Source organism: Corvus cornix, chromosome 7 (assembly GCF_000738735.6).
Source record: "Corvus cornix cornix isolate S_Up_H32 chromosome 7, ASM73873v5, whole genome shotgun sequence".
In the NCBI taxonomy this organism is placed as follows: Eukaryota; Metazoa; Chordata; class Aves; order Passeriformes; family Corvidae; genus Corvus; species Corvus cornix.
In genome coordinates, this window is record NC_046337.1 from 11,162,862 (window position 1) to 11,186,723 (window position 23,862).

General features: G+C 41.4%; 1 protein-coding gene across 1 annotated transcript in view; it reads left to right on the forward strand.

The window, feature by feature from the left end:
* Positions 1–22,626, forward strand: part of HSPBAP1 (HSPB1 associated protein 1) — a 38,394-nt gene extending 15,768 nt beyond the window's left edge. Inside the window, exons 3-8 of the mRNA XM_039555460.1 lie at positions 2,032–2,216; positions 6,043–6,179; positions 9,314–9,485; positions 16,888–16,971; positions 19,929–20,039; positions 20,251–22,626. Of these exons, the coding sequence (XP_039411394.1) occupies positions 2,032–2,216; positions 6,043–6,179; positions 9,314–9,485; positions 16,888–16,971; positions 19,929–20,039; positions 20,251–20,799 (1,238 nt within the window). The 3' untranslated portion in view covers positions 20,800–22,626. The remainder of the gene's footprint in view (positions 1–2,031; positions 2,217–6,042; positions 6,180–9,313; positions 9,486–16,887; positions 16,972–19,928; positions 20,040–20,250) is intronic.
* The last annotated feature ends 1,236 nt before the right edge of the window (positions 22,627–23,862 follow it).

Below are 23,862 nucleotides of genomic sequence, written 5' to 3' on the forward strand. Positions count from 1 at the left end.
TGTTTTCCAAGGCTATTACACCTTTTTTTCCTACATTTTCCTTAGTACACATTGCAAATACTCTGAGACAAACAGATTTTGGCAACTGTCAGAACCAGACCTTAACTAAGGAGGAGAGTTGCTTCTCCAAAGCCCGCTTTTTCCCCCTCTCCTTCCTTCCAGTTTCAATCTGTGGTATTAGGGGAGAGAGGAGGACTGTTATGCCTTCAGGTACCATGTCATCAGACAGAACTGGCAGCCTACTTTAGGCTTGCATGGCTTAATCTTCAATTTGTCAATTACAAAACACCCTCAGCTTTTAGTCATTAAGTATTAGCAAACTGGTTAATAATGTTCTTGCTTTCAGTTGCTCGTTTCCAACATTTTCACCCTTGTTGCAGCCTACAAACCCATCTAAGCAAACTGTCTAGATTGCCCAAATATGTTTTTTTTTTACTATTTATTTTTTGATAAATACCCACACCTTGGTACTGAACAAGGTATGAATCAAACCAAGAACCCTGCCCTGAGGAGATTGTATTCTACAAGATAGTTGGATTTTTTTTAAATGAAACTCTGAGTGAAATATGCTGTGAGGAAGAAGGAGCATATTTCTTGCCTTTAAAACATTTGCTTCTGAGTTGTCTTGGAAAACAGGCTGTGTCCTATGTACTCTTTTTTCTCGTGAAAGTAATACAGATACTGAAGCACCCTTAGTAGTGCTTGTATCTTTTGTCTAATTTTCCTGTCAGACCACCTTTTAGTAAAATTATATACATTGCATTAATGACTTGGTATCAGGAGAGGGACTGCAACACAGATATGGGATCCAGTACAGAGGGTTTTGTTTGTGATTTTGTGAATCGCAAGGGATTTATATGTCTTGTGTGTAGTCCTTAGGTAGGAAGCTCTTCCACTGCACAGACCCAGGTTACAGACTGCTAAACAACGAGGCTTATCTGACACTCTTAGTTAATGATTTGGTAGCCATGGGAAGGAAACCACTACCTATGCTATCACAATGGAAAATAGCAAAATAATAGTGATAAAGGTTTGTAAAAGCTATATGAGACTCTGTGAGAACTGCTGCAGTAACAAAATGAAAGTGGTAAAGAACGAAGAGCTGCTGCTGCGGAACAGTGAAAGGATCCCATTTCTGTGCAGCTCTATGCAAGTTACACAAGGTTAAATTGCAGCTCTGTCATTGTCATTCATGCAGGCTGCAGTAATTTTTCCCCAGTAGTAGTTATAGTAAAGTCATATTTTTTTAAATACTGGAGAAATCTCTTTGAAGATGGCATGATTAGTGGCAGCGGGAAATGAAGATATCTGATTAATTGCAATTAAAGTATACTGTGATGTGGATTATCTTGCAGACCTTCCAAGTGACCTGACCTTGAGCTGAAAAGCTGTATCAGTCAGCCTGACTAAAGCATGCTGGGAGCAAAACCCTGCTGGTAAACACTTCTTGTGTGTGCCAAGGAACACTGCAATATGCTTTTGTCAGTCTCAAATGAAAAATAAGGGCACACAGCATTTTAGGTGGATCATTGGCAGCGTGTGTGTGGTTCCGTAACTCGCTTTCTATGCATGACCACACTGGTTTGGTTATTGCTTTAGGGAAAGGGTAAGATGAACATGTCCATCTGCATAAATCTATGGAGACAAAATAAAGGATACATAAATACTTGACATGCACATTTGCAACTCACACTTAGGAAGGGAGATGAAGCAAAGTTGTTTAGCGACCTAGGGTGTGTTATTGAGTTACTGTGCTGAAGAATAACACTAAGTATTGGTCTGCTTTTGTCTCACAGCAAGTTCAAGGTAACAGCCATTCAATTAAACCTTAATGAAAAAGCAATAGTCTCAGACTTTACTTATGAGTTAGGTCATGAGAACCATTTTATTGACCAGAGTCAAGCTACCTAGTCTGACTTCATATCTCATGTTGCATTTAACCAGAGCCAAGAGAGAAACTGTGTATTAACATTTTTACTGGTTCTATGCTCAGTGCTCATGTAATATTTGATTTTTCTTTTGTTGCTCTAGTTCCCCAGTTTGAAACCAGTTGTAGCTATGTGGAAGCTACACTTGAGGAGTTTTTGGCTTGGAGTTGTGGGCAGCCTTCTTGTCTCTCTGGACCATTCAGTTGTTATGATTACTCCAAATACTGGGCTTATGCTGACTACAAATACATTGCCAGAATATTTGAAGACAAGCCAGAAATCTTCCAGGTAAAACATTAATATTATCTCTTCTTAGTTGAACCATTGCAAATTATCTGATGTAGCTTCTGAAACCTCTGCTGCTATCCCTCTCTGTTCCTTTGGCCACTTACTTTAAAATATTGAAATAAAAGCTACTGGTTCTCAGGCTAACTGAAATCTGCCAAGTAGCAGCCATCTAAAATTCTGGGCCTTCTTATGAGTTTAGAAACAACACCCCAAGTGACAAAAAGAACTACCAGGTTGGCAGCACTCTCCTTCCCATATAGGCCAGATCCACCTTGCACCCAAATGGTTCTCAAATTAACAGCTCCACTCAGGAGGGAGGATTGATGGCATGTATTCCCTTGTAGTAACAAGGCTGTAACATGGCTTTGCTCCATGTTTTTGCCTTGTGGCTCATTTTCTTAAGTAGCACGTCTCCTTCCCTTAATATCATTAGATTAACTGTTTGTGAGGAGGAGAGCTTCTGTGGAGGCAGTAAAATACAGGAAGTAACCTGCCCACAGAAGTACATCATCTGTGGTAATTACCATACATAGTAGGACAACTACCCAAGGTATTTCCTTTTATTTTCTCTGTACCTATCTCCTATTTCAATGTCTTGCTTCATCTACATTCCTGCTGTTTCTCCTTGCTAATTGTAAGTGGGCAAACTTAAGGATAGCTATACAAAAGGTGTACTTCTTCAAAAGATATAAAGAAAGAGTAACTAAAGCCTTATTCTTTCTATACTTTGAAAGGTGAAAATGGAATCATAACTCCCTGCGAAATCACTGTATCACTGGGATGACAACGAGTATGAACTGATAAGTCCCCTCAAATTAATTATTTCCTCAGAAAGCATTTCCCATGCTCCTTATATGTATTTTATTCTTTTGTGCCAGTAAAATTGGTGGTTTTCAGTGATCGGTCTTTTTGCAGACTTTCAGACTTTTCAGACTTTCCTGTTGTTCTTTGGGTCGGAAGGTAAAGACTGGACACAGAGATCATCTTACCTTTCTTTCCCCCTTCCCTTCCGGAGCACACTGAAACATAACCAGGATCACATAACCTGGGGCTGGTTTGTGTTGTTTGAACTAAGCTGGGAGCTCCAGGGATGTTTCAGGCTTCACCAGATCTTTGCAAAACTTTCTCTATCTGTGGTCCTGTCTTGGTCTTCACTTTTTCTGCCTCCACAGACAGCATTTCTGTGTGTCTTCTGGCACAAGCCAGTAGCAGCTCAGAAGACCTGAATAGCCTGCTGGTTCCTTCGGTCAATAAAAACACACTTGAAGGAAACAACCATTTTCCTACCACCTTCTTTCCCTTGCCCCCATTCAAGAACAAAGTTGAGGCTCTGGGAGTTGCATTTCTGTGCAGGTGTCATGCCACAACCTGATCACCTGACCTAACACGCAACAGATTGTACTGCAGTTTTAGAATAGACACATGTAATGGTTATGCCATGGATTTTTTTGAAAAGCAGAATCTGGGAAGGAAGAAATTGGTGGTGTTATGCAAGCAAATATGGTGTGTGTCATCTGCCATTTTCACAGGCATGGGAGAGAAAGGCATCCGTCAGTTCCAGAGTCATATGGCTTTTGAAACACAGCTACACAATTTATACCAGCCAAGAGAATTCTTTGTAGAAATTCTCTTCCATTCTTGTGTGAATTTGATGATAACCCCTTTTTTTCTTTCTAGATTTTATTTAGATTTACGTAAGGTTATTTGAAGGGGAAAAGAAGGCCAACTGCACTGTTATTTATAGTGATTAATAGGGCCATTTAGAAGTTGTTTGAAATTTAGATTGCGCTGTTTATCATTTACAGTTGTGTGGGCTAAGGTAATGATTCCATTATTCTAATCTATGAGCAATATCTAGCATCTTACATTTTTTGTTCAGTTGATATTTCATTACAGAATTTGAAATATAAATCAGGAGCAAGATACATGCATGAGGTTTAAATAGAAATGAGACCTTTTAAAGTGACATACGGGTACAGATTAACTTCATTATAAGCAGCAAATGAAATAAATATATATCACAAGTAATGTGCCATCTGTTATGGTTGGAACACCTTTTAGTGCATTTCTTCTTACTGTGGCTTTTTATTGTAGAAAAGGAACCCAGTGTGACAAGATTTCAGTAACACTACTGGTTCCTTTTCAGTTCATTGGTTAAAAACTATTTTACCCATAATCGTTTCAACTATTTACTACAGCAGCAGCATTTTCAAAAAGTTCTTTTAAATCTAATATTGATTATGTGTGCTTTCTTTTCACTTAAATTGTAACAAAATATAAAAACTATTTAGGTGTGAGATTAAAGTATAGAAATGGTGTTACGCTTAACTTTTTCACTGAAATAGTTGTATTGAATTTCAAATTTTATGCCTGCTGAAATCTATAGGAGCAACTTTTTCTTTTGGATCTTTTGCTGTCTTTGACAAATGTTTGTATTACTCTTCTGCATTTTTTTTCAAATGGTATCTTTAAAATCAATAACTCTGAAATTCAGGATCTTTAGCAACACCTAATTTTTGGGAAGGCTATCACTCATTTTGAGGGTTTCCTGATACAGAGTCATGGTGAAGTCATCCTTATAATGTTTAGCTGTAGTTTTCCTCATCCATAGATCTTAAAAAAGGATAGTCGTCCACCTGTCTGCAAGTAGCAAACTTACATACTTTAATTAGGACTCCTAGACTCCTATTTTCTCTTTATAGACAGCAGAAAGAGAGAGGCTTTTCCAAGGCATGATTGAGAGTGCTTTGACTAGAGCAAGAGCCAAGCTTAAATTAGCTTCCTAAAGTTCGGGGATGTGAATGACCCCAGAGTGCTTAACTGAAATGGAACAAATACCGTTATCTTCCTTTTCAAGATGGGGAAAATAAAAACTCAGAGATGAAGCAATTTGCCCAAGACCATCAGGAAGCCAGAAATTTAATCTCTGTTTCCTAGGGCTCAGTCTGGGGCTCCAGCCAAAAGGCACCAGTATCTCTGGCCAGTATTCCTCAAGTGCTTTCCAATAAACAAATGATCAGGCCCTGCAGGTGGCAGGATGAGCTGTAGATACATGGGGGAAAGCTTTATCCAAGCTATACAGAACCATTCTGCAAAACCCTTGGACTGTCTGAAAAATATCTCACTGTGCCTCTTTCCAGCTGTCATCCCCAAGGGATTGCTTGTGGGAGGATCAATGGACTGGGAAGATCCAGGACTGTGTTCATAATACATGCACACCTGTTCTGCCCTTTCTCACCCTGTCATCGAGTTGTTTTAAGTTCACTGCCTTTGCAGTTGCAAATGTGCCCATTAAATAATAGAAACTTCAAAATCCCAGCATAACACTGGGTCACAGATGGGGTAAATTCTGTGTTCCCAGGCTATGTGGAGAAAGCTGAGATAGAAGCAAAGAGAGAGCAAAAATTCCACATGCATTATCAATTGTTTGAAAAGGAAATAGGGATTTTTCTTCTTTCCTTTCATTCTCTTTTTAAATGCCATATATAAGAATTTTTCTAAAAGCAATCCTGAGCTTGGGTGGATGGTTAAGAGTGGAGAAAGATAAAAAAGAGTGTTTGAAAAGAAAAAGAAGCCCCATGTGGCCATGAGAATTTGGCAGTACTTCTGTAGAGCAAAGGAGTAAGTTCAGTGATATGAAAGGCGGGGATGAGAATTTTGGAGGAAGGGGAACAGACTATGCATGCTCTAGAACCCAACCAAGGAAAAACAGCTGCAGTGGATAAAGAGTGACTGAGCAGTGGAAGAAGACAGGAGACTTTCAGAACTAAGGATAGGATGGGAATCAGTTCAACAGCTCACATAAATAACTTTTTTGTTGCTGTAGGATGTAAGGTGGTCTGACTTTGGTTTTCCTGGAAGAAGTGGAAAAGAGAGCACACTGTGGATTGGTTCTGAAGGAGCAAACACCCCCTGCCATTTGGACTCCTACGGCTGCAATTTAGTATTGCAAGTACAAGGAAGGTAACAAGTGCACATATGTACAGCAAATACAGGGGAGATATACTAACTTGATACTGTGCATGAAGTTAGTTTTGGATTTTTGTAGTATTAATTCTAGGTCCTTATTATTTTAGTTTTCTGAGTTCTTGATGATTGAAGACCATCATAACTGCTCTACAGAAAATGGCAGAACTTCAGGGCATTGGTTTGACTGGGTCATGGAGTTAACACAATTTTATTTTCTGGTCTGTGTGTTATGTGGTCCAATTATAAACACTTTAATCTTCCAAGTAGTTATGAATTCAGGAATTTGGAATTAGGAGATAAAAGAGTTAAAAATAAAAAGCCCCAAAACAAAATAGAAATAAACTACTTTAGACTTTTACAATATTCTCTGTGCAAGAGCCTCTAATAGCCTGCTAGAATTAATTTAAAAGGGGACCATCAGGATGGAAGCAACTAGCTGTGAGCAAAGTTGAAAGGGACATTTGAGGCTCCAAACTCATTTGGGAGCATGTGGCTGTTGCTGTATCTTTCTTCCTGTTTGCATGCCTTCTTTTTTTTTTCTATTTTTTTTTTCTCCTTTCCTTGCATATTGGCCTCAGGGCTGGTGTTTGTTTTTTTGTTTTTGGGTTGTTATCTATTATTGCTAGAGTAGTGCTAGAGTAACAGAACAAGTTGCACACACTTTTTAGGTTTGATAGTATAGAGTGGAAGGAGTAATTTGCTAGTGGATTTTCAATGGAATTAATTACTCTGACATTTTATAGAACAGTAAAATCATGGTGGTGGTGGTGGTGGTGGTGTGATTAAAGTGCAGGATTGGAAGTCAGATGTGTTGCCTTCTAACTGGGCAGTGCCACATGCTGACTGGCTTTAAGGCCTGAGGTAAATGAATTGCTCATCATCTTACCCCTAAGAAGGGTAACTCTCTTTAGGGTTTTCATTCATGTTTGTAAACAGCTTTGAGGTCCTTGGGTGGATCTGCAGCAGAGACACTCTGGAAGCCTCCCTCAGCACTGCTGTGCTGCAGCCAGTCCTGTAGACTTCAGATCACATCAGTAAGCATTGTGCATTGAAGTCCAGACACTTCAGTGTGTTCAGGAGCCAGAAATCTCATTGAAAACCATGAGACTTAAACGCCTAAATATCTTCTAAGGATCCACTTAAATACTGGGTGTACTAAATAAGTACAGTGATGTAGCAGACGCAATACCTGCCAAGCCTCTTTGATCTCTACCTTCAGATGCTGAACGCGAGCCAGAGTTCCAGCATCACGTAGCAGTTTTGTCCACCTTCCCAAGGCACTTCCTCCCCCTCAAGTAGAGCAAAATCCTTGCTCCTCTCAGGGAAAGAAATCCAAAGCCTTTGCACAGCCTGAAAAGACAAAAGTTGTTTTCCTCTTCAGAACAAAGCCTTTAAATAGATTGCACACTTCCACAAGCTTGTGAATCCTGTGCTTCTTCAGAGCAGAAAGATTCCCTTTCGAGACTCACCAACAAGACAGGCTTTGTAACAGAATATGAGCTTATGCTAAACTTAAATAGATTTGCCTTTGCAGGAAAGCCAGGGACAACTCCTTAGCCCTTTGTTGCTATCTTGAATTTCCTCCTTGCATCCCTCAGGGTTCTTAATTTTTTGCTTTATGATATTGCTTCATTGTGAGCCTGCAGGATTAACCCTGAGCCTCCTAATCTAGTCGTTCTCTGCCCCCTCAGAGGATCTAGCTTGGAGGGCAAAATAAAGTGCAATAAGGCTTGCATTTTGGGAGAAGTGGTTTTGTGCTTGCATCCAGCAGTTGCTTTGGTATTTACCAAGAAATATCAGCAGCCTATGGCACTTGCATCTGTGCTGGTCTCTGTAGTTCTGACTATCCTGCTATTCCTATCTCTTCTGTTCCTGTCTCTTCTGGTTTTGTGCCATTTGGTTGCTTTGCTCCCATTTTCAGATCCGTGACTTAGAACTGACAACCAGAAGCAGTAGACAAAATGCAAGAAGTGAGTGCCAAGGGAAAGGACACAAAGAAAAGCCCTTGCTAGAGTCCAAACCAAAGAGAAGAGCTACACAGCTGTGCTGTAAAGTGCTGCCTTTACTTTTTTTTTTACCGTGGTCATGTTGTACTATTTGTCTGGCACCTCTTAAATGTAATAAATTCTCTCTTTGTGTATTCCTCCTGGTTATTTCTATCACTTAAAGTACTGCCACATAAAACTTATATTTCTGAATACCATATGTACTTGCTAAGATATTTAATTTATAATACCCATAAAACTGGCACCACCAGTTCTTCCATATTCTTTTTTTTCTCTTTGATCTGGTCTGCGTAAGTGAAATAGAGACATTAGCTCCTGAGGACAAAGTCTAGTCTCAGCTCTGCTTGGCCTTGCACTGTGGTGCATTCATGTGCTTCTTCAGGCATGCAGAGAGCAACCTGGCATATGAGTGCCCTCATGAGCAGAACAACCCTGTCCTGCTCCATCTGGCATTTAGTCACACCAGTAAGTCCTTAAATGCACAAGAAGCCACATTTTCATCATGTGGAACTGACAAAAAAATACAGATGTTTAAGGATGCTTTTGTCTAGGGATGTGTCTGGTTTTTATTTATGCCATCTTTGGCATGATTTTTACTAAGAATGGGGGTTCATGACTAACAGCCATGTAAGTACTGCAGGAAACAGAAGATAATGCCTATACCCTTTTACTGTTGCCATCCTAAGCACACAATGCTCTCCTTTCAAAACAAATACAGATTTTGAAAGCTTTTTATTCAGTGAACAAAAATACATTGTCTGTAACAAAACTATTTCCTCTAGTTTATAGAGCAATTTTTAATGCTCTGAGCATCTGTAAATGCTGTATGTTAAAAGGAGGAAGGAGAAACCAGATGGGAGAGTTTTTTTAAATTTTATTTTATCTGCCTTTTAAAAATGATTGGTGAGAAGCTGTAAATCTTTTCAGTTAAAAAATTAAAAAGTGGAATATTTTAAAAACACTTTCAGGAGACAGCCTGTAAGCACTGGCTGTGTTCTCACTGCGTAGGAGATTCACACAGCGAGGCACATTTATGTTTTATTGAAAACCTTGCTACTGCCTTTAGTTCTTTGCTGCAAGTGACATGCACTGAATACATTTTTATCTTCTCTCTATTTTCAGGAAGAGATGGCACCTCTTCCCACCTGGTGATACCAGTTTCCTTTATCCTACCAGGATCCCTTATGAGGAATCCAGCATATTCAGCAAAGTCAACATTGCCAACCCTGATCTGAAACGCTTTCCCGAGTTTAGGAACTCAACAGCCCATGTTGTTACACTCAGTCCAGGACAGGTACCATTTATATACGAGCTTTACATTACTTAATATTCTATTTAACTGGCTAATTAAGGGCTAGGAAATCTTAACAAATTGTCTGTGGAACTTTCCTCTTCCTTTACTCCACATTCAGACTTCATCGATTTCTCTCAGCACAGGAACTTTCTCTGCTGACAGTTATTTGCCCAGAATTTTTTGTACAAAAACTGCAGACATTTAGAGAGCTAGTTCAATCAGCTGCCTGATTCCATTCCTGAACCACCTTTCTTGCAACCACCTCAAATTTATCTACTTCAGAACTTTCTTGAACTCTGACCTGTCTACTCTGGCAGCAGTATGTTCCACAAAATGTATTTGGTTAATGAGTATATAGAGCTAACAAAGGAACTCATATAGTGAATAGCCTTCATGTGTTGCTTTAATAAATACTTTAATGATGATACCTGCATTTAGAGTGCACACCATCCAGAGGTTTCATGGTGCTTTACAGGGCTGTGAGGATATTAATCCTGTTTTACTGAGAAGGTTCAACTCTAAGTGTCTGGCTTACGGTCACACAGGCAGTCAGCAGCAGAGTGAGAGCAGGGCTCAGGACTCATGATTCCCAGTCTCCTGCTGTAAATAGTGCCCTTCTTTATTAAATCAACAAGGTCTGTATTTGGAGTCTGAATTACCCTTTTTCATTTGTTCAGCCGTGCATGTCCTTGTAGCGCACTGCTGCACATCTCAAACTGTCAGGCCCTTCCGAAGGAACCTTGCCATGGTCATTGTTCTGACAGTGGAGTTGCTGCTTCTGGAGCCCTTTTGCCATTCTCCTACTAGATATTGTCACCTGTTCTGACCTACCAGCTCAACAACGTGTACAAGCATTCCCCTGTCCCTAACTGGCAAACCCAGCTGCCTTCAACAATTTAAAGAATGGATTTTTGCTAATCAAGTTAATTTTGAGGAGGCAGAGTGGGGCAGGATAGTAGCTTCCAAAAAGAGGATGATACCCATCAACTGGAAGTGTATGCTCTGCAGTTGGTATAGATGCAAATGGGGAATCTGTGATCAGCCTTCACTGTTTGCACTACATTAGCTCATACTCCTAAAGCAAAACATCAGTTTCACATTCAGCACTTTGTAAGGTTGCAGCAGTCAGTAATTTAAAGCACAAAGAACAAATTTTTACTGTTGATAAAAATGCCACATCCATTCAGCGCTGCATTATCCCTGATCCCCAATACTATTTGAATTTATAATCTCCTTTGCGATGATCAAGTGTAGTAGTGAACCTTTAATATGATCTTAATTTTAATTAGGCTTAAAGCAATTACAAATTAATCTTGCTAGGAATAAAGATCTTGAGCCAGCTCAGTAATGCAATTTGTCTGCATTGCCATGAAGGAGATACTGTTTGGATTTCTTGGGGGGGAAAGTAATGTAGAAGCAGTGATGGAGCAGTGAGGTGTTGCCTTCATCCATTTTATCAGTGCCTTCTGTGTGGTGCTTGCCGGCATCTCATCCTGAAGCTTATGGGGCAAGTGGCTGGGAACTGCTGCCATTTGATGCAGAGGAAAGGAATGACCTAGAAAAACTCCTTTATTAACAAGGGAGAGGATTCCTAAATAAAGTCTTGATATGTGCTTAACAGTGGTTTTCACATAGAATTAGCCCAATTACTGAAGAATTTGTAGGCATCTTTATTTTGTGATAATATGTAGCATCTCCACTCATTCCCAGAGGGTATGCAGAGCATTTTAGATTATTGTAACAATAAAGGGCTGAAAAAACAAAGACAGAGGTGTTCTTAGGTATTCAGGAGAGCAGCTGCATGTAGGGTGAGTGCAGCTTTGAATATCAAAAACTTAATGTGTCTAATGCCACCTTCTGGTTGATGTTTGCTACCAGCCATTTTTCTACACCGTCTGCCTGAAAGCAGAATTCCTTCATGTAACACTGTGCCAGTGCACGGAGTGTACTTCAGTTAGATCCTTTGTGCCCTTCCACTGTATTGTTCAGAGGTGAATTTTGGTAACTGAGTGAGACTTTAGGTTTTTTAAGGTTTCATCCTGTACCTGACCAATGGCAGTCAGCGGCATTTCGACAGAGGTCTTAACAGAACTTCTGGTTATACATTAGTATCTGTTTTGAAACAAATTATGAAAACATTTAGATGTCAAGCTTATTCAAATAGGCAGCTGAGTAGTTGAAGGGCTTGCAGCAGTGCATCACTATATCCACAAGGTTACAAACTCAAGTTGTCTCATACAAATGTAGGGTTCTTTCTAAATGTTTGGACCTGGTCACCTATGTGATGGTTGCAAGACTGAGGACTAAGTATGGAGCAGCATTTCTAGTAACACCTTGACTCTTTTCTCAAATATACAAATACTCCCTAAAAGACCACAAATGGGACAAAACTTAACTGTCTTAGTATCTTCTACCAACACTCTGGGACAAGTGATATGAGAGTTAGGGATCTGTCATCCTCAGCTTAAACCCTGTTCAGGACAGGTGTCCTATCTGCCATCAGTGGCACCTGGCACCTGAACAAGGCAGTGCATCCTTCCTGTCTTACACAATTACAGTCCTGCAGGAATATTCATTCCACCTTGTCCTTCAGCACAGGCTATAGAAGGAGCCTACGCACATAGATGCTTAACTTTTTTGATGATTAAAAATAGGAGAGATGAACACCACCTGAAAAGGCTACAAAAAACTGAGATGCTGTACAAGTATAAAATCATTGATCATTCTTTCCTCTGCCCCACTTCTCACTGGTTTCTGGCTTCCTTCCTGCTCACTAATGTAATTGCTCTTAATCCATCTCCCTGTTAATCCATAGCCACATAACTAGACAATGGTAGAAAGACTAGAAAGTACATCTGAGTTTATCTGACGGTAGACACATACGGGCTCCACACACCTGCCCTCCTAATGGAGAGCAAGCAGCTGGCACCCTGGGCTCCCATGACCAATCCCATTCCCGCTCATGCTACCCCAGGTGCTGTTAGAGGCAGCGCTCGCCTGCCCTGTGTCCTGGCCCTGTGCGCCAGTGCAGCCTGGAGCCAGAGGAGCTGCAGTGCAGAAGCCAAGGAAAGGCCTAACTGAGCTAGTCTAAGAGGCACATGGAGTCTGAGAAGGATGCTCCCCCTCTGGCTTTGAAAAATATTGTCACTGGATGGGAAAAAACGATTGTAGAAAAAGATCAACATTACTGCTTGCTGGTTCTCACCATGGTCTGCTGCTCAGAAGCTCCCCTCCCCTACTTCTGCTTATCTGCTTCTCAAAGTCTAAAGAAACACATTTGTGTGTCCACAAATACAGTTGTCACTCAATCCTGTGTTTAGCTGCAGGATTTTCTCTTTCTGTCCTCCTGCTGCAGAATCTAACACACCATGGAATCCTGCTCAGCACCAGAGCTCCCAACAGTGTGGGCAAACCTCTGACCTCTAACCCAACCCTGAGCAAGAAGAAATCTTCATGAAGTCAGAGAGGGATTTCCCTGTGTGCTGCCTTTAAAGAAAGGGTGTGAGAACATCAGATTGGGCTTAAAGTGGGGAATTGCAGAACAGACAGTCTGAATAGCCAAGAAGAATATAATTGATACCAAAGAAAAGTGTTTTAGTAAGTCAAGAAATGCAATAATTCAAAGGCAGTGTAATATTCCAGCTCAAAGTATACAAAAGACTTTTTAAAAGAGGTTACAGTAAAAAATCCTACTTTTTTGGAGAAGAGTTTAAGTGATTTTAGTAAAAGAGAATTCAGAGTTGGCCACAGCATTATGCATAGTAGATAGCTGATAATTCTGTTCTGGGGAAGGAATAAAGAGTTTTCATGTGGGAGACTGTAGAGCTGGCCCCAAGTCACCCCATAGAGAAGGCGGACAGCCCAACCCAACCTCAAGACACCAGAAATATCATCTGCATCACAGAAGAAGCAGAAGAGTCCAGGAGCTGAATTTATGCTAGGATTGGTAATAAAAGCACTGTTCAACCTGCAACACATATGGAGAACCCCATGAATGCCCCAAAAGCCAGTCAGACCAAAGGTCAAAGCTGCAAGTTCCTGACTATTTCTCCACCTCTTCCCTGAGCTTCCCTCATTCTCTCACCTGGGTCACTATGGACATGGCCTGATACAGCCCCACTCCCTCCCTTTTCACTGTGCTTTTCCCCAGGGCTGTGCCCATATTTCTGATTCCAGTGGCCCCTGGAGCTCCGTTTCAGTAGCTGGGAAGACACCAGGAGGGAGGAGGAAGGCAGGATGAGAAGCACTTTCCAAGCACCAGGGCAGCCAGGCACCAGCTAGGATGAGGCAGAGGCTGGGGCAGCAGTGCTCACACAGAGTCCTCAGGTGGTGTTCCCACAGAATTGACTATGCCTGCATCTATTTCATTTTATTTCATTTTATTTTCCATTTCCATGGTTGCAAACACTTCTGGGATTTCCTTGGGTCCCCCTGTAGCCCCATGTCTTTATCTTCCCATCACACTGGCTTCCTTTTTGTGTGCATTTACCTAAACATCTTTTTCTAATGAGCAGAAATTTCTTGGTGTAATATTTCACTTCAGGGTATGCTCTCTTTTTGAAGCAATTCCACCTTTGCCCTACCTTTGCACTGTATCAAGTTAATCATGTCCACTGAGAATTCAAACCTGCTCTGTTCTCTGTGCCCTACAAGTCTTCAGCATTGCTCCACTTGCTCTCCCAACTGTTCCTTTGGTTTCTTTCCTCCCATTACAGCATTTCATTTTATCTTTTCTGGGATTTCTGTCCTACTTTAACTTCATTTGCTATATTTGGCTGTCACTAGCCTAAATATTAAAATTATCTGATTGGTTACTGTTTAGATCAGTATCTTCCCAGCACAAATAAAGTTAGATATGTTCTGTAGAAAGCAGGCAAGCACAAGATTATCTCTTAGCTTGGAGTAGTTCTGTTTTGCTACTGAAATTTACATTTTCCCTGTAAAATGTTTGCTGCATGTGTGTATGTTGTTTCACTGTGGCTTACTTTCACATTTCCTATAGGAATGTAGCTAAATCTGTGTCCCATATTCATAAACATATGGAAGTCTGCTTTATTTTATTGTGGAATTGATGGAATTGATCGTTAGAGGCAGCGGTGGTGGGTTTTTTGTTTTCATTTTGTTGTGGGTGTATTTGCTTCTAAGTTGAAAATCTAGAAGAATACTAGTTTGTAAATGTAGAAGAATCCTACCTCTTTCTGGTGGCATTTTTTTTTCAGTCTTCTGTTAGTTCTGCTCCCTTGCCAGCTGTATTTTTTTTGTTTTTATTACCTTTTTTCATTTCTTCATCTTCCTTAAAGTTTTAGTCCTTTTGCTTTTTGATAATTTTCAAACTTCTTGTTGCTATAAATCCTTATTTTAACAAGCATAAGCTTGTTCAGCAATAAAAGAGGGAGAGCAAGTGTCGTTATGGAACCTCTTTTGCCTATTCGAGTCACAGCTCTGTAGGTCTTCTATAAATTGCATCAGCAAACAGTGCCAGCTGCAGAAAGACACGGTTTTGCAGTTATTACCCTTAACCTGCTGGCAAGGGAAATCTGATTAGTCTCTAAAGGACCAAGTTCCTCCTCTTTGGTTTGAAAACACAGGACAAGTTGGGGGGATTGTATTTTCCTCCTGGCTGTACCTCCTCTCTCCAAAGCAATTCTGTTTCTGCTTTGCATGTGAGTCGTGTGGAGCCAGCACGTTCCATGCCTAATTTCCATCTTGGTTTTCCAGGCAGCATCTCTTACTGAAACATTTATACACTTCCCTGAATTTGTCTCTTGCTCTTCTTCCCTTACAGTCCCTCTGCACCAATTCCCCAGTGTCTTCATCCCCTTCTTCAGCATGTTGGAAGCTCACTGTTCCCACACAAGTCTCACAGGAAGGATCCCGTTGTTGCTTACGGGAGCTCTGCTTTCTTCTGCTGTAAAACAGAGTTTTCCAGGGTTCCTCATTACACCCAGTCACTTGGAGGGCACCCAGATTCTTTAGCAGCATTCAGTGTAAGATCCCCTATAGAGCAGATGAGCATTTGGGGGGTGGGTTGGATGATTTTGCAGACAGTGAAACTTAGGCGAACACTTCCTTACAAATAAACCCGTTGCTGTTAATGCAACTGCACTGTTCATTTAAAGTGGATGTTTCAGTGATAAAAACAAAATTTTGAAACTTGTTCAGTGTAGAAAACGTGTTTTGGCTGCAGTCTGTAGGGTTTCATACACGTATATGTCAGGACTAACTAGTGATATTTTTAAAATAATGACTCTCCACTGACTGACTTCCTTTTCTGTTCTGTATGCTGTACCGGATAAAAGAATAATTTCCAAATGTTTTTGACCTTTGGAGAGCCAGTGCTTTTTTTTGTTTGACTTAAATTGAAGCCTGTGGAGAACATTTTGTCATCTGGCCCAAAAAATGAGAGTGTTCCAAGTGTCCTGTAAGTGTTTGCAGGACTGGTGCCATTGTTTCCTCCACAGACATTTTCTCATTAGCTGTGTTTTGATATAATGAAGCACAGGGCTATCTGGGTAGCAGAACATTCTTCTAAGTAATTTGTGTCTACCAAGAGAAAGAATTGTCTGCAATTCAGATACAGATCATTGCTTCATTTTCTCCATTGTGAAGTGTATATTTTTATCTGTCTCTGACCATTTTTGTAACTTGTCAAAAAATATCTTCCATGCTTTTCTTGATAGCTCCATGTTAATCTAATGTTCAGTAATCTGCAAAGCTTGTCCTCTATCATCAAAACAACATCAATATCTTGTACCATAAAAACCATGGGTTGAAATCAATTTTATGTCACAGCTATCATCCTGATATTGTTATAAAGCTCTGATCTAAACTAGATTGTCCCAGAAACCATGATATTTTCTTTTAAAAGCCTGTCTACTAAAAGTGACAAATTTAATACTGGTGATTATTTACCAGAATTAAAGCTATGTTTTGTCACCTAGTCACCTAGATGAGCATAGGGATACCTGCTTTTTGGAGAAACCAGCTGGCAGTCCTAAAGGAACTGGGAAGTCTGCTCAGTTGGAGGGTCTACAAAAGAATTCCTGCTTGGATGAGACTCTCTCTAAAGTGCTGATGTACTGCAACACCAGCTGCACCCCTCTGTACTGCTGGACTTTGCTTACCTACAGCAGTTAAAGATTATAGTCCTCCTTGGGACCATATGGGAAGGAGTTTGGATGAAAGGTAGTCCTGGATCATGTCCATTTCTTATGTGATAGTACTGATAGAGTGGGCATTTAAGTCTTGAGAAAAGGCTCTTTAAAAGAGATAAATGAATATCACCCTTCACCCCTGTGTCCTTGCCTCAGTTCTATCTCTGCACCCCACATCACCTAAATTAAAACACCTTATCTTTCTTCAGGCTTCTGCTTGTACCCTAATGTAATGTCTCCAATTCCAGGTCCTGCTCGTTCCAAGGCACTGGTGGCACTATGTGGAGTCCATTGATCCTGTCACTGTCAGCATAAACTCTTGGATTGAACTGGTATTTTCCTTTTAATGTCATGGGGATGTAGCACTTCCAAGGGATTTCTGTCCCTTGGCTGCCAGGTTCAGTCCTATTGGGTGTGTTGTGTTGAGAGGCTGGGGAGGGAAGAGCCCTTATGGATACATTTTTTCCTGGAAGAACCTTTCAAGGTTCCAGACCTGAAGCCCCAGTTCAGCAGAAATCCCCTTTCAAGTTTACTTCAATCAGGTAAACAATTAACACAAGCTAAGCGTTTCATGTCCAGTTTCGTAAGGTCTAGCCAGCTTTGTGCTGAATAGAGAACAAAAAACCATCAACTTCACCTCAAGGACAAGCTTATGTGCAAAGCTAAATTAGAATTTAAATCAGATTAATGTGATGGGAAGGGAGGGGAAGAGGATTTTTGAATTTTCATTCCTCTGTGATAGTTTTGATTTGCCTGAAGTTGGATTTCCTCAAGTATTTAATTTTCTTCTCCGCAGGCTTTGATTCTTCTTGCTCATGTTAACCAGTATATATGGGATGGTTCCAGGGATATCATAGAATCATGGAATAGTTTGGGTTGGAAGGGACCTTTAAAGGTTGTCTAGTGCAACCACCCTGCAGTGAGCAGGGACATATTCCACTAGATCATCTCAATACTCCAGAAGGTTTTCTGATTCAAATTACTTTATTATTAATCCTAGGTTAATATTAAATTTTTGAAATGGCCTGTGAAAGCTGCCTCACTAAAATACCCATTGGCTTTTTTTTTTTCTACTTCTAAAAGCTATATTAGACTGGAAATCTGCAGGGGAAAGAACACATGAATTCAGCTGCTGTTCCAAGACCACACGATGCAGTTCTCATACCAACATCAAACCAAGCATTTGCAGAGCAAAGGAACTCGAGTGTTTCCCTCATGGAGAAATTTTCCAGATGAAACTTATGTATTTAGCAAGGACAGCAGGCTGACAGCCCAGACCAGGCTCTTACATAGCCCTAAGTGCAGTCAGGCTGTTTCCACTGCCAGAGAAAGCACCAACTATATTGTAGAGCAGCCACTTAAGCCTGCCTTGAATTTAAGCCTTTGAGGTAATTCAGAGGAACTGGCTGTGTGCCCTGGGCTTGGAAAGGCTCTGATGTCACCACACACACTTGTGCCCTAAGCTGTGCCTCACAAGTTGTCCCCCTCTGGAGGAGCAGGCCGTGATGGGATCAGCTTGGCTGGTAGCTCCCAGGTGCTGGGGTGGGGCCTGAGCATTTCTAGCCGGTACATGTTGCAAGGAAAACAAACCAATGGAGCAAAACTCTATGGCCTTTCCTCTCACAGAGGTCTTGCAGAAGTCACCAAGATCCTGTTTGGTGACAGTGAGAGTCAGTGCTTGTGTGGCATCATAACCAGAGCAGTGTTTGCTGGATCTTGCTAATGAGTGACACACCCCAAATGTTGGTATCTGCCCTAAGCAAGTGTGGCTATTGCAGCCCAGGTGAAAGTTCCTTACAGAAATCATCCCTGCAGCTGATGATGTGGCATTGTTTGTTAGGTGTTGGGCAATCCATCTATAAAAATAAATTCTGACATGGATTCTAAAGGACAATTCTGAGAACATTTCCATTACCAAACCAAGCAGTTCTTGCTCGCAGCTGTTACCAGCTGCTTTCATATTGACAGATGTGAATCACACCAACAATTACAGTCCCAGTGAAACCATTAATTATATTGGCAAGAGTTAGAGTAGAAATTTAATTTGTTTTCAGCTGGATGTGAGCTACCCAAAAGTATTCCTTGCTTTCTAACATACTGTCATGCAATCAGTACAGCCCTGTTATCCAGCAGGCCAGGATGAATATCAAGAATGCAACATTTTAAATAATTTCCACATGTAGATACCAAACTCTGTATTTTGGTGGCTTTTTACACAAGGCCATTAAAAAGACAAGCATCCAAAGCCACAAAATGCCAAGAGCACTTCCCCCTGCTTCTATCCCAAATTCTGCTTAGGGTTCCAGGACAAACTGCTGCCTTCAGCACTCGTACTAGCCAGATGTGTGGTTTGCTTGACAGGTTCCCTGGATCCACTGTTAGACTGATTAGGGCTGTGGGTTGACCAGGTTGCATCTTTCCTCCAAACTAATAAATCTAAGCATCTCAATTAAAGCAAATTTATGTATCCACTTCTAGGTACTTGTCATTGAGATAACCAAACCACCCGTCCAGTTAGGAGAATCTACCTTTCCTTCCACATACCCTTCCCTTCCATGTACAAGAAGCTCAAACGGGACAGAAAGCTAAAAAAGATCCTATAGTTGTTCTGCTATCCTAACCTAGTTAGTATCCAGCTGTCCAAGGGGAATGAGGCAGGAAGTGAAGGCCTGAAACAAAGAGCCTGTTATCAAGTTAGTTTTTAGTTTTGCAGGAGAGCTTTCAGAGGAAACATGGTTTTCCTTCTGGTGATGTTCAAAAGTGCAGCAGTTTGTCAGCTGCTGTTACATGATAAAATATTTCCTAAATTTCCTTAATACTCACTTTTGTGCTTGCATGGCCCCTAGATAGCTGCTGCCTTGCTGTAACATCCTGTGTGTTTTAATTACTTAAATTAGACATAATATGTAGATATAAAAATGTGCTATGTACTTATATGGCTCTTCTAGTCCTAAAGAGCTGTTTAAATGCATACATTAATTAAATGCTAATATTGCACTGTAATTTCAAGCACCAGATTAAATTAACAAAACACTAATAAGGGAAAAGATTATATGCACATACTATTTTTTGCAAATCCTTTTTCAGATGAGCAGCCACACCAAAGCCTGTGCTGTCACCCGTGTGGGGGCTGTACACAGGAAGAGAGTCTGAAACTTTTCACTGACTTCACATACATGAATGTGGCTTTCAAACTAAGGCCATCCATGTTCTTCCTAAGATCTTTCAGCTTTCTGCAGAGAATCGTGAGCGAATCTATCTCCTAAAACCTTCTGTTCTCTTGAGGCAGGATGTAGATCATGAAGCCCGTGTAGAAGAGGCAATAACTCGAATGCTGGTATGCGCCATAAAATCAGCAGAAAAGCCCAGTGATGGAGATCTCTGGCTAAATCCCACGGAGGTAAGCCCTCTACTGCTCCCATTATAGCAGCAATAACAAAGAATTAATGGCATTTTGCTTAGCTCCCCCTGAGTCTTTATGCTGCTTTGAGAAAAAGAATTTTAAAGTTCCGTCCCTTCACATAGCAAAAGTAATTCATGGAAGATAATCACGCAAGGCTGAATTGAAACATGTCTGCTTTTAACTGAATGTATTCTGGGTGTTTTCTTAGGTTGAGGCAACATCCCATGAAATCAATCTTCAGTACCTGAATGAAGCAGTGTCTGCCTATCTCAAGTGTCAGGAGACAAGTGTGTCAGGGCAGGCACATTCCAGCAGCACTGGTGCAGAGCAGAAGACAAACACCTCATGCAAGAGGAAGAGAAGGGAAGTTGGCTGTGAACCAGGGGGCTGCACATTACTAACCCAGGACTGTGCAACAACCAAGGCAGAAGAGCTGCAGAAAGTACCTTTTGGGCCTCATCTTATTCAGGTTTTACCACAGTCTCACAAAACAAACGTGATGGGTGCAGTTGCAGTTGAAAGTGACAGCAGAGATCTCCATGAAAATGAAGGAGAGCATTTTGGAAACTTACACTGCAAGAGGAAGAGATTGCTAATGAGCAATGACTGTGAGACAGCTGCACATCAAATGGGTTCAGACTGCAGTTCATGCACCCCACAAACAGCCCTTTCTACCAATGACTTGCTAGACTGTCTGGTTAATCCTCGTGTCATCAGTTTAGTGGCTCAGCTGCTGCTGGATAGAGCAAGAGTGTGATGCTGGAGTGCTTTATCATTTCTGAAACAGAAATCAAACAGCAGCCTTGTTCAGCATGTTTAAGATCTGTAATAATTGAATGTTCCATTTCAAATAATTTTTAGGTACCGATAGACAGAGTTAATGGTTAAGTGCAGGTTGAAGTTGAGCTGAAAGAAGAATAGCTGGTTAGTGATGGCTGAGAAGAGAAAGGTGTGTGTAGTCAGGGAGCTGCTCAGTGTTATGAACAAGAGAGAGCACACACAGTCTCACTCCCACCGTGCTGTGCAGGTGGGATCTTCACAGTGTTCTACAGCTCTGAGCTGGGAAACAAATATGGCTTGATGATAGACAACAGTGGGAATGCTGGGACATGGTCACATAGAGGGGTGGGAGCAGACAGATTGACTGACTGTCAATCTAGACTGCAGTCCTTGACCATGTTTAAAATAAAATGGTCAGTAAGCAATCAGTTGATTACATTAGAAGTAATAAATTCAAATAAACCTAAACCTCAGCCAAGAAACAATGCACTCACTAATGCATCCTTCCTCCCTTCCACTAAATAACTTCAGTTTTGTCACAAAGATCTAGGTTGGAGTGAGACAAAAGCCCTTAGCAAGAAAGTAACCTTTAGCTAGTTCAGAAACTCTTGAAGCTGGGAGATTAAAGGCCTTTGGGAAGTTGCTGTTATTATTTATTTAAAGCCAGATGTGCACAGTCCCTTATCTCTAAGGAACAAAGCAAAACAGCTATGACTTTTTACCTCTGTCCTTCTCTTTACCATAACAATCAAAATGTAATTTTTTTTTTTTGGTTGTAAATGGTTGCTGAACAAGATCATCCTTTCTTCAAAGGATAATAGTCCTTGGATTTGTTTTCAAAGGCTGGGTTGTTCTTTGATTGAAAAGTTAGGGAACATGAAATACAGGCAAGAAGGTTTGTTAACTCTGAACTATGCATGGAGGCTTGAACAAAACCCGGGAAGAAAGCTGCTGGCATCTTCCAGGATGCTCTCACCTCCTCTGGTTTCTGTTTGTGGTGGCAACAGAGAGGCATTTTCCCTAACCACAGTTTCAAGAGACAGCTTCAGGGACAGCTCCTGTGAAACCTTTGCTTTCAAAATGTCTCTTTGCTTGTGTCTGCTAGAGACCAACAAACCAGTTTCTATCATCAGCCTGTTCCCATATCCATAACCCTGCACCACCAGCCCTGCAGCTGGTATTTCCTTTGCTTGATGTGTGTTCCCTGCTAAATACATGAAGCTAGTGCTGTTTTCACAAAGATCAACTCCCACCAATTTACAGTTGAAAAATCCTGATAGCAAAGGTGCTTTCTTGCTGCTTTTATTCAGATTTCAGGTTGGCAGGGCCCCGAATTATGGTAAGGGTTACGCACCAACAGATCAGAAATTCAGGAAACCTTGCCATTTCAAAAATCTCTGCAAAAACCTAATACACTTGGAAGAGGATTAAGTTGAAAAGGCTCAAAGGTTCACATTTAACAAGCACAGAAACCTTACTGTGATGGAAACAGAGCTGTATATGTAGTTTGCTGGAGACCCTGGCTTTGAAGAGTGGCTCTCAGTTAGTAGCAGAGGCCACACGAGCTCCATCTGCAACCCACAAATGTGCAGTTTCCAGTGTCCTGCTCTGCCCTTGTAATTGGGCTCAGACCCTGATAACACCTGTGTATGATCCTCAAGGGCAACCTGCAGGCGAGATACAATTCTCAGCAACGTGAGAAAATCCACGGGGTTTGTTTCATGTTTCTACACCAAAGGGTCTCAGTGGGGTTGCCCCCTTGCAACCAGACCAGAATTTAATAAACAATCCTGTTGATACAGTTCCTGTTTGTTTGATGGCACTGCTGTGACAGAGGGATTCAGAATCAGTTAGGAAACATCTTGGTCGCCTCTGCTGCCTTTAGTGATTCACCAGGCTCACAGGGAGCAGTCTGTGGAACAGAGCAGACCCATTTTGAGGCACAGGCATATCTCAGCAGAGCTGGGTTTAGCAAGACCCTGCTCATGTCCTGCTGCTGGGCTTGCCTTTCCCGGGCTGGGACCAGCTGGAGAGCACTGCTGCTGGGAGCAGTTGCACTGGGGAGGAGGGGTTGCAAATGCTTCATTTTAATTCACTGAGCAAAACTAGTCTTGCGATAAAAAAGATTTTATGTCTAGAACAGATAGAGGTGGGGGAGGAGAAGCACAGGCAGTAAAGTGGAGGAGGAGGATGGCAGCATCATCTTCCAGTCCCCACGGTGTGAACTTGCTTAACTTAAGCTTGCCTCCCAACACACAGATCATCTTAACATATCCCCACAATATCCACGCTGAACATTCCCTCCCTCTGTATTCCAAGGGACTGTCCTTGGAAAGGCTCACTGAACATGTCAGGGGTCTCTGTAAGACTTGCCCTCATTGCCTTTGGTGCCTGTGCCAGAAGTCTCACCTCGGGCTCAGTGTAGGAGCAGCATTCTCCCAAGGCTGAGCTGTGTTCAGAGTCACATCCCTCACCACTCCAATCAAACCCTCTCTGTCTGGGGACAGTTGCAGTTTATGCCTGTCCAGGTGCAGCCCATGATTTAAGGGCCAGGCTGTGGCCAGAAGCCATTAAGCCAAGGGGATGAGGAGAAGAGCAAGTGAGGCTGTTTAGGATGCAAGGCAAAAGCACCAGAAGGACTTTGTGTCTCAGAGGTGCAATATAAAATCTCAGTCATACACTCTGCACACAGGGGCAGAGAAAGAAATGACCACAAATTCAGAAAGTCACGTATGGCAAATGGCTTGTGCACCAGTAAGAGAAATTTATGGCTCTGACCCGATTTGCAGGGTGCTGAATGCCACGATTCCTGACGCCATTTCTAAATTCATGGCCACTGCGTGCAAAGCTCAGACAAGTTTCTACATATTCATAGCGTTAAAAATAAATGATTTCTGATCTCTCTGGTGACAGTCTGTCTCCAAGAAGAGCAGGAACCCAGTGCTAGCCCTCTGCAACTGCTAATAGAAAACTTTCTCTCCCTAGAAAGAGTATTTCCCACTCACTGTCAGCAGTGGGCATGGCAGCAGTTGAGATCATA